We start from the raw sequence: 12,429 nt of genomic DNA, 5'->3' as shown, positions 1-12,429 counted from the left end.
GAGACTCCACCCTACGTCTGCAGCCCAGGGTTGGCAGGTTCCTTCTCAAAGGTCAAACCAATGATCTTCAAGGAAATTCAGACACTCAGCAGAGATTAGGATGGAATTAGAAATTAATACAATGAAAACAGCATATCATTAACGCAGTGAAAACAGCATTTGACAGGAAATGTAATTCTGTGGAAAACAGAGAGTTTGTGCAAAAATTGTAAAATGATGACGGTTTCTTTCATGGTTCACTTGTGATCCGTGTGGGTCCTGTTGATTTAACCCTAAACAGTGATGCAACTCCACTATGAGAAAACAGGGAGCAACAGGAGGTGGAAAGGTGATGTGTGCAGGGCACAGACCAGAAATGTGTGGCTCTAAGCCCTCATCTTCCGCAGCGGGCGTCAGCAGCTCATGCTGACACCGGAAAAATCAAGGAGACATTTAAGCATGTTATTTGGAAATGTGGACATAAATACCAAAAAGAAGAATCTAAAAGAGGTGAAAGCGATCCCCCCAGCAAATGCAAATTAAGAAAAAAAATTTTAAAGCCTTCTCTCCAAAATAAAGATCTGCTACTGTGATCCATTCTTACTGTGTTCTCCTCTAACCCTTTGAGAGCCCTCAACGTTGTTCACGTCTCAGGAATACCACCTTGTATCAGATGTTTCACGTTCCCACACATCTTCAGGAGACTATCAACACATCTTTTCTCTTTCTTTAGAAATAACAGTTCCTCCATTCTCCAATCCAGTGCTTCTTCCACAGCACATTTTTCATCCTGGGGTGAAAGACGTTTATCCTCTGGAAAATAAGAACAACAATAAAGTAACCCAATACAGCAAACAAATGCCATTTTCCATGGCAGCGCTTTGAATGCGCCCCACCTTCCCCGCCACCAGGAGAAGGACTAGGACGGTTTTGCACATAGCCACTTTTTCGAGATGGCCATTATTCTATCACTTTCCCGTGGTGTTCTTGAGAATTATAAACCACCCCTATCAACGTATGAGCAAGAAGAGATACTCATTATCAAGGCTAAGATGATCATCTCCTTTGCAAAAATGCACACAAACGTGTCTTCAAGCTACTTAATGCCTCAGGAGCCTGAAGTGCGTATCTCGATTCGATGCTTACTCAGTTGCCAGATGTCAAGAAACTGATTCTTGTGCTTTATAATCAGCTCCAGTTGTCCAACTAAAATCGTTCCATTTAGGAGGTCACCAACAACTTTCGTGAACACAGAGTCAGCAGCAGCCATCAACTTCTTGCCATCCTCTGTAATATTTGCTAGTATTTCCTCATCGGTTCCTGAACAGATGAAGAACACAGTCAAAACAGTGGGCTCCCCACCTCCTGCCTCTTTGCCGTTACCATGGGAATTCCAAATAACCTCTTGTCCTGCCCCCACTTCCTCAAACACAGGCAATGGCTGGCCAGTGTCTCCAGATGCACCAATCACTCCACTCCCTTCTGCTTTCCCCCACGAGGGTTAGGTCTTGCCCAGATTCATCCCCTGAACAACTTCCTTGTCCACGAAGATGACTCCCGCAATGGCCAAAATCAGCTGGGAGACACATTTCTCAGGTTAAAACCCATGTCCCCTTCAGTATATGGACGGACTGACTTCCTTTTTTTTTTTTTTGACAGGGTCTCACTCTGTCTTTGTCACCCAGGCTTGAGTGCAGTGCCACAACCACAGCCCACTGTAACCTGATTTTCCTGCCTCAGCCTCCCGAGTAGCTAGGAACACAGGTGCACATCACCATGCCTGGCAAACTTTCAAAATTTTTTGTAGAGACAGGGTCTCACTTTGTTGCCCAGGCTGGTCTCAAACTCCTGGGCTCAAGAGATCCTGCCGCCTTGGCCTCCCAAAACATTAGGATTATACACATGAACCACCTCACCTGGTCTGAATATATTTTTTAAATAGAATACACAGAATCTTCTTTAAAAAGCCCCTGCCCTAGGAATACCTACAGCAGAAGAAACTGCACCAGGGATGCAGACATACCTAGCAATGCCTATCAGGATGGTCTTAGACATTTTCATAGCATATGCAAAGAGAGAAACAGCCATGTGATAACTTTATACTCTGTACATCTTCATTATCTTGCAAAATCTTGGAATTGATTTTATGACAAATTTAGAGGGAAGAATTTTTATATATGTTTCGTTTAATCACTTAGGATTTCTCTCCCAGTAATATTAGAGCCATACAATATTAGGAGAAGATGAAGCTTATCTGCACCATAAGAAACAAACATAGTAGCTTTATTAATCATTGCAAAAACTTGGAAGCAATCAAGATGTCTTTCATTAGGTGAATGGGTAAGCAAATTGTAGCACATCCACACAATAGAATATTATTCAGTGGTAACAGGAAGTTAGCTCTCAAGCCATGAAAAGACATGAAGGAAACGTAAATACGTATTACTAAGTGAAGGAAGCCAGTCTAAAGGCGACATCCTATAAGATTCCAGCCATAGGACATTCTGGAAAAGACTACAGGAAATGGGAGGGGTGCAGCACAGGATTTTGTAGGACAGCGAAACTATTCTGTACGATACTGGAATGGTGGACACAGGCCATGGTTTATCCAAACCTCAGAGAATGGACAACACCAGAAATGAACGCTACTGTAAACTATGGACTTTAGTTAATAATAATGTATCGATATTGGCTTATCAGCTGTAACAAAAGCACCACACTAACGCTGCATGTTACTAACAGGGTACTGCCTGTGTGATGGTGGCGGAGACAGATGACAACTCTCTGTACTTTATGCTCAATTTTTCTGTACACATAAAAGTGCTCTAAAAAATTCTATCCAGGCCAGGCGCGGTGGCTCACGCCTGTAATCCCAGCACTTTGGGAGGCCAAGGCGGGCGGATCACGAGGTCAGGAGATCCAGACCATCTTGGCTAACATGGTGAAACCCCGTCTCTACTAAAAATACAAAAAATTAGCCGGGCGTGGTGGCGGGCGCCTGTAGTCCCAGCTACTCAGGAGGCTGAGGCAGGAGAATGGCATGAATCCAGGAGGCGGAGCTTGCAGTGAGCTGAGACTGTGCCACTGCACTCCAGCCTGGACGACAGAGCGAGACTCCATCTCAAAAAAAAAAAAAAAAAAATTCTATCCAACTTATAAACAGGCTGGGCATGGTGGTGCATGCCTGGAGTCCCAGCCACTTGGGAGGCCGAGGCAGGAGGATCACGTGAGCCCGGGAGGTCGGGGCTTACAGTGAGCGATGATGGCATCACTGTACTACATGCTAACTTGGGCAACAGAGAAGACCTTGTTTTAAAATTAAATAAACTGCCAGGCACAGTGGCTCACGTCTGTAATCCCAGCTACTTGGGAGGCTGAGGCAGGAGAATCGCTTGAACCCGGGAGGCAGAGGTTGCAGTGAGCTGAGATCACAGCACTGCACTCTAGCCTGGGTGAGAGAGCGAGACTCCATCTCAAAAATAAATAAATAAATAAATACAAATAACACAAAAATGATCTTTTCAAGAGAGTAGCTTTTACTTATGCACTCCCATATTAATTCAGTTATTTGATCCCCACAACTTCCCTGATGTGTAGGAAGTTCAGCATTGATTTTGGCTGCTCCACATCCAGTGCCTTCTCACTAAAAGATATGAATCTAAGGTCTCACATGTCAACTGGACTCTAATGTTTTTAGGATGGAATATCTCTCTCTCTCTCCCCCTTGACCACAAAACACTTGGGGCGCGGGGGGCTGGGTGGGAAATCAGACAGCACAGTACTTCACTTTCTGTTGAGGTCATCGATGTTGGCTTGGACGTTCTATATTGTTCTCCAAATAAGACATACCTGGGTCTGGAGTTTAGTTTTTACTACTTATAATCTTTGAGACCTTAGGTAAGTTGCATTGCCTTCTCCATTTGTTTCCTGATCTGAAAATTGGGGGCCTTAAAGGGGACTTTCAGAAGGGTTGTCTCAAGGACACTTCCCTTGCGACCCAGCACAGTCGCTAGGGTACAGCAAGCATTCAATGAATAGTGGCTGTTAGCATTAGTTATTATATACAACACAAGACACTCTGAGCCTTCCAGGGTCTCTCTATCCAAACTGCAGCCTTTGTCAAACATCAGCCCATCCCAATTCAGTATCATCCTGTCAAATCTTCTGCCTCCCACCTTTCCCAGAGTCAAGAAGACACCACCTTCCCTGAGCTCATGTTCCCGGCACTCCGGCAAACATACCACACAGTCTGAAGAGGTGCTTGACATCTGCCAACGTGAGCAGATGCTTCAGAATGTCATCCAAGTTGTCCACGGCTTCCCCATTGTTCCTAGGCCAGGACTTAGTGATCACAGCAGACAAGAGGGTGCCAAATTTCCGCAAATTAGAGCAAGAGCGTCCCTGAAGGATACTGGTCTGAGACTACAAGAAAATTAATAAAAGAGGGACATTTAGAAGTTTTTCATTAGTTTGTTTTGAAATAACAAAAGCAAATTACTTACTCAATAGCATTTCAGAAATCTACTGTAACTTGTTTTACAAGGCCACAAAAAGAGCAAAATAGTAAAACACTTTACATTTCTTCAAAAATTTTCATTTCCTTGTATACTGCCTCCTTAAGTGTCCAGCACCAGAGATGTGAAGACGCACACACAAACACACACCAACATAACCAGTAACCCTCCTTCCTTCTGGCTGCCAGTTTCTACATTTTTTTTTGGACTTTCATATCATGAAAAATACCAAAAATGAATAAACCCTTAATATAGCATATATTTTATGTTCCTAAACTGTAATTCTTTTAAAAAGCTGCCTATGAACAACATATACATTTTAATTCTCCTCCCAGAAACAATATTTTTCTTTCTTAGGTTCAAAGTTTCTGCAAAATATTTCAGTAATTAGTAAAAGCCACAAGGTTAATTTATAATAGATACTTTCTGACATTTAAAAGGATAAAAGAAAACCTTATCCAGCCACATGTTAAAGGAACTATACACCACAATCAAGTGTAATTTATCTCAGGGATGAAAGGTTGATTTAACATCAAATATCAGTTAATAACAATAGGAAAATATCGCATGATCATTTCAGTAGATACGGGAAAAGCATTTGACAAAATCCAACTCTCTTCTATGATTAAAAAAAAAACATTCAACAAATGAGGAACAAAAAGAACTTCCACAAACTGATAAAGGGCATCTATGAAAAGCTCACGCTGACATCACACCTGGTGGCAAAAGACTGAAACCTTCTCTTAAGATCAGAACAAGACAAAGATGTCCACTTTCAACACTTTCATTAAACATTGTACTGGAGGTTCTAGCCAGGGCAGTTATGCAAGAGAAAGAAATAAAAGGCATCCAGATTGGAAGAAGTGAAACTCAATTCACAGATGATATGATCTTATGTATAGAAAATTTAATTCTCTCTCTCTCTCTCATGCACACACACACACACACACACACACACACACACACACACACACACACAATTTGAGCTACCAAATGAGCTTAGCAATGTTGCAGGCTACAAGACACATGGAGCACTATGTGTCTAGACACCAGCAAGGAACGATCTGGAAATGGAATTCAGAAAACAATTCCAATTACAATAGCACCATCCCCCCACAAAAAAAAGTACTTAGAAATTTAACAAAAGAAGTGCAAAATTTAAACTATGAAAAATACAAAACATTGTCAAAAGAAATTGGCCAGGAATGGTGGCTCATGCCTGTAATCCCAGGACTCTGGGAGGCCAAGGCAGGTGGATCATCTGAGGTCAGGAGTTCGAGACCAGCCTGACCAATATGGTGAAACCCCAACTCTACTAAAAATACAAAAATTAGCCAGGCATGGTGGTGAGCACCTGTAGTCCCAGCTACTTGGGCACTCCAGCCTGGGCAACAGAGCGAGACTCCGTCTAAACAGGGAAAAAAAAATCTAATTGAATGAAAGAAATCCAACTTAACCTTGTTAAGACGGCAATGCTCTCCAAACTCATCTATACATTGAATACCAGCCCTATCAGAATCCCAGCTGACTTCCTTGTCAGTGGAAACTGACATACTGATTCTAAAATTCTTATGAAATTGCAAGGGACCCAAAATAGCCAAAACAATCTTGAAAAATAAGAACGAAGTAGGAGGACTCACACATCCCAATTTCAAAACTTACTAGAAAGCAATGGTAGTCCAGTGTGGTACTGACACAAGGATAGGCAAGTAGATCAATACATAGAATTGAAAATCTAGAAATAAATCCATATATGTATCGTCAACAGATTTTTGACAAGAGTGCCAACATCACTCAATGAGGAATGTAGAGTCCTTTCAACAAATGCTGGGACAACTGGATGTCCACATGCAAGAGAATGAAACAGAACCCTTACCTCACACCATATACAAAAAGGAACTCAAAATGGATCAAAGGCCTAAATGTAAGAGCTAAAACTATACAACATTTGGAGATAAATAAACATAGGAGTAAATCTTCGTCACCTAGGATTTGGCAAAGGATTCTTTGACACCAAAAGTACAAGCAACAAAAGAAAAAACAGATATGCTCAACTTCTTCAAAATTAAAGACTCCTGTGCTTCAAAAGAAACCAACAAGAATGTGAAAAAAAACCACACAGAATGGGAGAAAATACTTGCAATCATATATCTGACAAGGGACTTGTATATAGAATAAAGACTCCCAACTCTATAATAAAAAGACAACCCAATTTAAAAATGAGCAAAAGAGGCCAGGTGTGGTGGCTCATGCCTTCAATCCCAACACTTTGGGAGGCCAAGGAGGGAGGCTTATGTGAGTCCAGGAGTTCAAGACCAGCCTGGGCAACATCTCAAGACCCTGTCTCTACCAAAAAAAAAATTTTTTTTTTTTTTTTGAGACAGAGTCTCGCTCTGTCGCCCAGGCTGGAGTGCAGTGGCATAATCTCAGCTCACTGCAACCTCCACCTCATGGGTTCAAGTGATTCTCTGGCCTCAGCCTCCCAAGCAGCTGGGACTACAGGCGCATGCCACCATGCCCAGCTAATTTTTTGTATTTTTAGTAGAGACAAGGTTTCGCCGTGTTAGCCAGGATGGTCTACAGGTGTGAGCCACCGTGCGTGGCCCACAGAAATTTTTTTTTTTAATTAGCTGAACATGGTGGCATATGCCTGTAGTCCCTGCTACTTGAGAGACTGAAGTGGGAGGACCACTTCAGCCCAGGAGGTTGAGGCTGTAGTGAGCTGTGATCGTGCCATTGTATTCCAGCCTGGGTGACAAAGCAAGACCTCTTCTCAAAAAAAAAAAAAAAAAAAAAAAAAAAAGCGGGGGGGATGAGGGGCAAAATATCTCAATAAACATTTCTCCAAAGAAGATACAGATAAATCCAATAAGCATATGAAAAGATGCTTGATATCATTAGTTATCAGAGAAATGCAGTTAAAAACCACAATGAGGCCGGGCACGGTGGCTCATGCCTGTAATCTCAGCACTTTGGGAGGCTGAGGCAGGTGGATCATGAGGTCAAGAGATCGAGACCATCCTGGCCCACATGGTAAAATCCCATCTCTACCAAAAATACAAAAATTAGCTGGGCATGGTGGCACATGCCTGTAGTCCCAGCTACTCGAGAGACTGAGGCAGGAGAATTGCTTGAACCCAGGAGGTGGAGGTGTTGCAGTGAGCCAAGATCACGCCACTGCACTCCAGCCTGGGTGACAGAGCAAGACTCCATCTCAAAAAACAAACAAAAACCACAAGGAGATACCACTTCATACCCACTAGGATGGCTAGAATCAAAAAGTTAGATAACACATGTTGGTGAGGATGTGGAGAACCTGGAAGCCTCCTATGCTGCTGGAGGGATTGAAAATGGTTCCAGCTGCTGTGGGACTCGGCCGACAGTTCTTTAAACAATTAAACATGGAGTTACCATATGATTCAGCAATTCCACATCGAGGTATACACCCAGGAGAAATGAAGACATACACCCACACATAAACATGTACACTAATGTTTGTATCAGCAGATTTATAATAGCCGAAGAAGCAACCTAGATGGCCGTCAATGGACACATGGATAAACAGGGAATAATATTTGGCCATGGAAAGAAATGAAATACAGGTTGAGCATTCCTAATCCCAAAATCCAAAATACTCCAAATCCAAACTTTTTGAGTATAATGATGCCACAAGTGAAAAATTCAACATACAAATACTTAACACAAACTTTGTCTCAGGCACGAAATTGTTAAAAATATTGTATAAAATTACCTTCAGGCTATGTGTATAAGATGTATATGAAACAAGTGAATTTTGTGGTTAGACTCTGGGTCCCATCTGGAAGACATCTCATTATGTAAATGCAAATATTCCAAAATTTGAAAACATCTGAAATCCAAAACACTTCTGGTCTTAAGCATTTTGGGTAAGGAATACTTAACGTAAACTGACACATGCTACAATATGGATGGACTTTTGTTGTTATTGCTTTTCGAGACAGGGTCTTGCTCTGTCCCCCAGGTTGAAGTGCAGTGGTGTGATCATGGCTCACTGCTGCCTTGACCTTCTGGTCCCAAGGGAGCCTCCCACCTCAGCCTCCCAAGTAGCTGGGACCACAGGTGTGCCCAGCCATGCCTGGCTAATTTTTTTGTTTATTTTTTAGTTTTTATAGAGACAGGGTCTTACTCTGTTACCCAGGCTTGTCTTGAACTCCTGGGCTCCCAAAGTGCTGTGATTACAGGCGTGAGCAACTGTGTCCAGCCTGGATGGATTTTTAAAACATTATGCTCGGCCGGGCACGGTGGCTCACGCCTGTAATCTCACCACTTTGGGAGGCCAAGGTGGGTGGATCACCTGAGGTCGGGAGTTTGAGACCAGCCTGACCAACATGGAGAAACTCCGTCTCTTCTAAAAACATAAAATTAGCCAAGTGTGGCGGCACATTGTTCTTTAAACAATTAAAAGACTCTTTAAACAAAAAGTAGCTGTAATTCCAGCTACTTGGGAGGCTGAGGCAAGAGAATCACTTGAACCTGGGAGGCAGAGGTTGCGGTGAGCCAAGATTGCACCATTGCACTCCAGCCTGGGCAAAAAGAGTGAAACTCTGTCTCAAAAACAACAAACAAAGAACAACAACAACAACAACAACAAAACATTACGCTCAGTGAAATAAGCCATACCCAAAAGGCCACATATATGATTCCATTCATATGACAGAACAGAGAAAGCCACAGAAGCAGTTGTTTATGTTCAGCGATTGTTTATGCCTGCAGAGGGGAGTGGGTGGCTAGAGGGGAGGAGGATGATGGCTAAAGGGGACAGGGTTTCTCTTTGAAGTGATGAAAATGCTCTGTCGTTAACTGTGGTGATGACTGTACATATCTGTGACTACCCCAAAACCTGCTGAACTGGAACTTTTGACGGAGGTACCGTATGGCATATGAACGATATCTCAACAGAGAGTTAACAAATAAGGGAAAGGAAAACCTTATCAATGGTATCAGTCACTTAAAAAATTAGAACCCCTTGGTCCCCAGAATTCAATGACCTCAATGTTTCTGGACTTCCCCTGTGGCCGCAAGGCGGTGCTTGTACAGGGATTAAGTGTCCAATTAGGAAATGTGAGCGGGGGAGCCGTGGCCAGCAGGGAGCTTCCTCGTGTGGCACTGCCTGGGAGACTGTTCCTGGGAGACAGAGGGGCACAATCTCTTCCCCTTTGCCAAAAAGAGCTAAATAAATTGATACCATTTTCCATTTCACACATTTTGCTTCCATAAATGTTCTGTCAACCTTTGGAGTCTTTTCCTGCACACCTACTGAGCAAGGGTTAACAATCAAACAAACCAGCAGCCACAGTGATAACAGGGCCGTCTGAGGAACGGCCTGCAAGCCCGTGTGACTTGTGCCACACGCGCACGGCCGTGATTCCATATGGAACACATGCAGGATGGTGCGAGCAGCAGGGACTGTGCAGTACACCCAGGAATCCGGAGAGAACTGGATTTCAGCGCCATTGCCCTTGGCGAGGGAGGAGGGTGCCCACTTCCCAATCTCTGAGTTAGCAGAGGAGCTGAGACCCAGCGGGTGCTTCATAGCCCTTAGCTGGGTCATGGAAGAACACAGCTGTGAGCCCGAATCCGTTTCCCCGGGAGGAGAGGTTGTTCACCTGGCAGGCTGAGCTCACGGCTTCAATGACGCATTTCTCAAAGGTCTTGGCCACACTGTCCTCTAAGCCATTGGTGTCCCAGTGACTATTGCAGTAGGCAGTGATCTGGGAGAGGGGTTTCTCCTGCAAAAATCGAAGGGGGGTGGTTTCAGAGCTTTCGGATGCAGCGCTCCAGTGCTCTATGGGATGAAAGTTCTTTCGTCATTTTTACTTTCCCACTGTTTTACCGTTTCCCCCAATTTTAAGCTTCTCCCGGCCCACGCAAAGCATGTCCTCCCTGCCCCCGACCAGTGGACCAAAGGCTAAAATTTAAAAGAGTCTCTTTTCCCACTCTGCAGAAAAAGCACCTGGCTTGCAAAAACAGGTAAGTTATGAGAAATAGGTCATTTTTCCTTGTTTCTGACTTTTCCCTTTAAAGATCCATTTAACAGTTACATATCGGCCAGGCACGGTGGCTCACACCTGTAATCCCAGCACTTTGGGAGGGTGAGGCAGGTGGATCACAAGGTCAGGAGATCGAGACCATCCTGGCTAACATGGTGAAACATCGTCTCTACAAAAAATACAAAAATATAGCTGGGCGTGGTGGCGGGCACCTGTAGTCCCAGCTATTCGGGAGGCTGAGGCAGGAGAATAGCGTGAACCCGGGAGGTGGGGTTTGCAGTGAGCTGAGATCCCGCCACTGCACTCCAGCCTGGGCGACAGAGCGAGACTCCGTCTCAAAAAAAAAAAAAAAAAGTTACATATAAAACTCTCATATCACATAAAAGCTAATTTTCCTCGAGCCTCAGGCCTTAATTCAGCATGAGGGGCATGTCTGTGTGTCCTCCACTTGTGTGTCATGAGGCTCCTGTCACCAACGGGCCATTTAGACTTGCTATGGGCAGGCTTGGCCCCTCCTCTGCCTGGGGCCCCACCGATGGAGGCAGGAGGCAGAGAAATCCTGTGCAGACAGGGGCAGGTCCCTGGCAGAACCCCACCTTCCATCCGAAAAGCCTGAAACCCATGGTCCAAAGTGAGAACCTCTATCCCTGTGTGCCTGCTCTCTCCCCACTGGTTCCTTCGGAGTAATGTCTTTTTACCAATAGAATGTTGCTCTTTCCAAAACTACCTACGGCCCACCCTGCCCTCTATCTCGTGCCTAAAAAGACCCCAGACTTGGTAGTGAGAGAGAAGTAGCTTGACTGGAAACAGGTGACTTGACTTCAGAGGGATGGCTGGACTTCCAAGGAGAGAGAGTTTAACTTTGGAAAGATGTCCTGACTTCAGGGAAGAGCCAGCCAGACACACCTGGACCAGAGGAAGACTCCCCACCTGACCCATCCCCTCTCCAGCTCCCCTCTCCACGGAGAGCCATTTCCATTGCTTAATAAAATTCTCCACCTTCACCATCCTTCAAGTGTCCAGGTGACCTCATTCTTCTTGGATGCTGGACAAGGGCTTGGGACCCACCGAGTGTGGGTACCTAAAAGAGGCTGTCACATTGGCCCTGGCAGAGGGCAGCCACCCTAGGCAACAAGGCAAGGGGCCCACTGAGCTGATAACACACCACTGTCCATAGACAGCGGAGCTAAGAGAGCACTGTAACACACCCTCTAGAGCTTTGGAGGTTGCAGGCACCTCAACCTGGGCACTGCTGCAGGGCCTGCACGGAGCTTGCTCCTGCCAGCTCCCAAAGCAGCTAGCCAGATGCCACACTCACCCACGTGCTCCCTCCCACAAGGGGTTGAGCACGGTGGGCCAAGTAAACACAGCATCCCCATCGCAAGTCCAACGAAGGGGTCAGGAAAAATCCTGCACCCCCATGATGGTGAGATCCTGGGCCCTTGTTCCTCTCTGTCCTCTCAGTAAGACTCCGAAGCGCTCTTCTGGGGACAGACTGTAAGGGCTGGATCAGAAACAGAAACACGGAGCTGTGATTCACCGCATCCCTGCCCACAGAGAGGCACCGCTGAGATCTCTTGGCTGTCGCTAATGGTCTGGGGTTCTCCAGCTTGCCTTCACGCCCTGAAAAGACTGTCCCCGAACTTTTGGTACCTGTTTGAGCCTCCATTCCATGTCTCCCAGCAACGACTCCTTCCAGCCATGCTCCACGGGGAAGTGGATTTCCACCAGCCGCCTCCAGACCTGCAAAACCCGCACACAGGTCACACCCACTCTCACAACTAAATGCCACAGCACACTCCCATGAAGGGAGAAAGACAGAGCATTACGGCAATACAGACAGCACGGGACTCCGCGAACACCAGAGCTCTCCCCAGCCTTCATCAACAGTGAGCCGTGCTAGTGGC

At 45.1% G+C, this 12,429-nt stretch overlaps 1 protein-coding gene across 1 annotated transcript in view; it reads right to left on the bottom strand.

Annotated features, from left to right (window-relative positions):
* The window catches only part of LOC116463796 (E3 ubiquitin-protein ligase RNF213-like), a gene marked incomplete at its 5' end in the record, with an annotated part of 78,432 nt that extends 66,129 nt beyond the window's left edge, over positions 1–12,303 (bottom strand). The window contains 5 exons of the mRNA XM_032147060.2: positions 643–792; positions 1,126–1,299; positions 4,221–4,401; positions 10,139–10,261; positions 12,176–12,303. Of these exons, the coding sequence (XP_032002951.1) occupies positions 643–792; positions 1,126–1,299; positions 4,221–4,401; positions 10,139–10,261; positions 12,176–12,303 (756 nt within the window). The remainder of the gene's footprint in view (positions 1–642; positions 793–1,125; positions 1,300–4,220; positions 4,402–10,138; positions 10,262–12,175) is intronic.
* Between the last annotated feature and the right edge of the window lie 126 nt (positions 12,304–12,429).

The sequence above is a fragment of the Hylobates moloch genome, unplaced genomic scaffold, assembly GCF_009828535.3.
Source record: "Hylobates moloch isolate HMO894 unplaced genomic scaffold, HMol_V3 SCAFFOLD_65, whole genome shotgun sequence".
In the NCBI taxonomy this organism is placed as follows: domain Eukaryota; kingdom Metazoa; phylum Chordata; class Mammalia; order Primates; family Hylobatidae; genus Hylobates; species Hylobates moloch.
The sequence above is the reverse complement of the archived record's forward strand: the minus strand, read 5'-3'. Positions and strand labels throughout refer to the sequence as shown.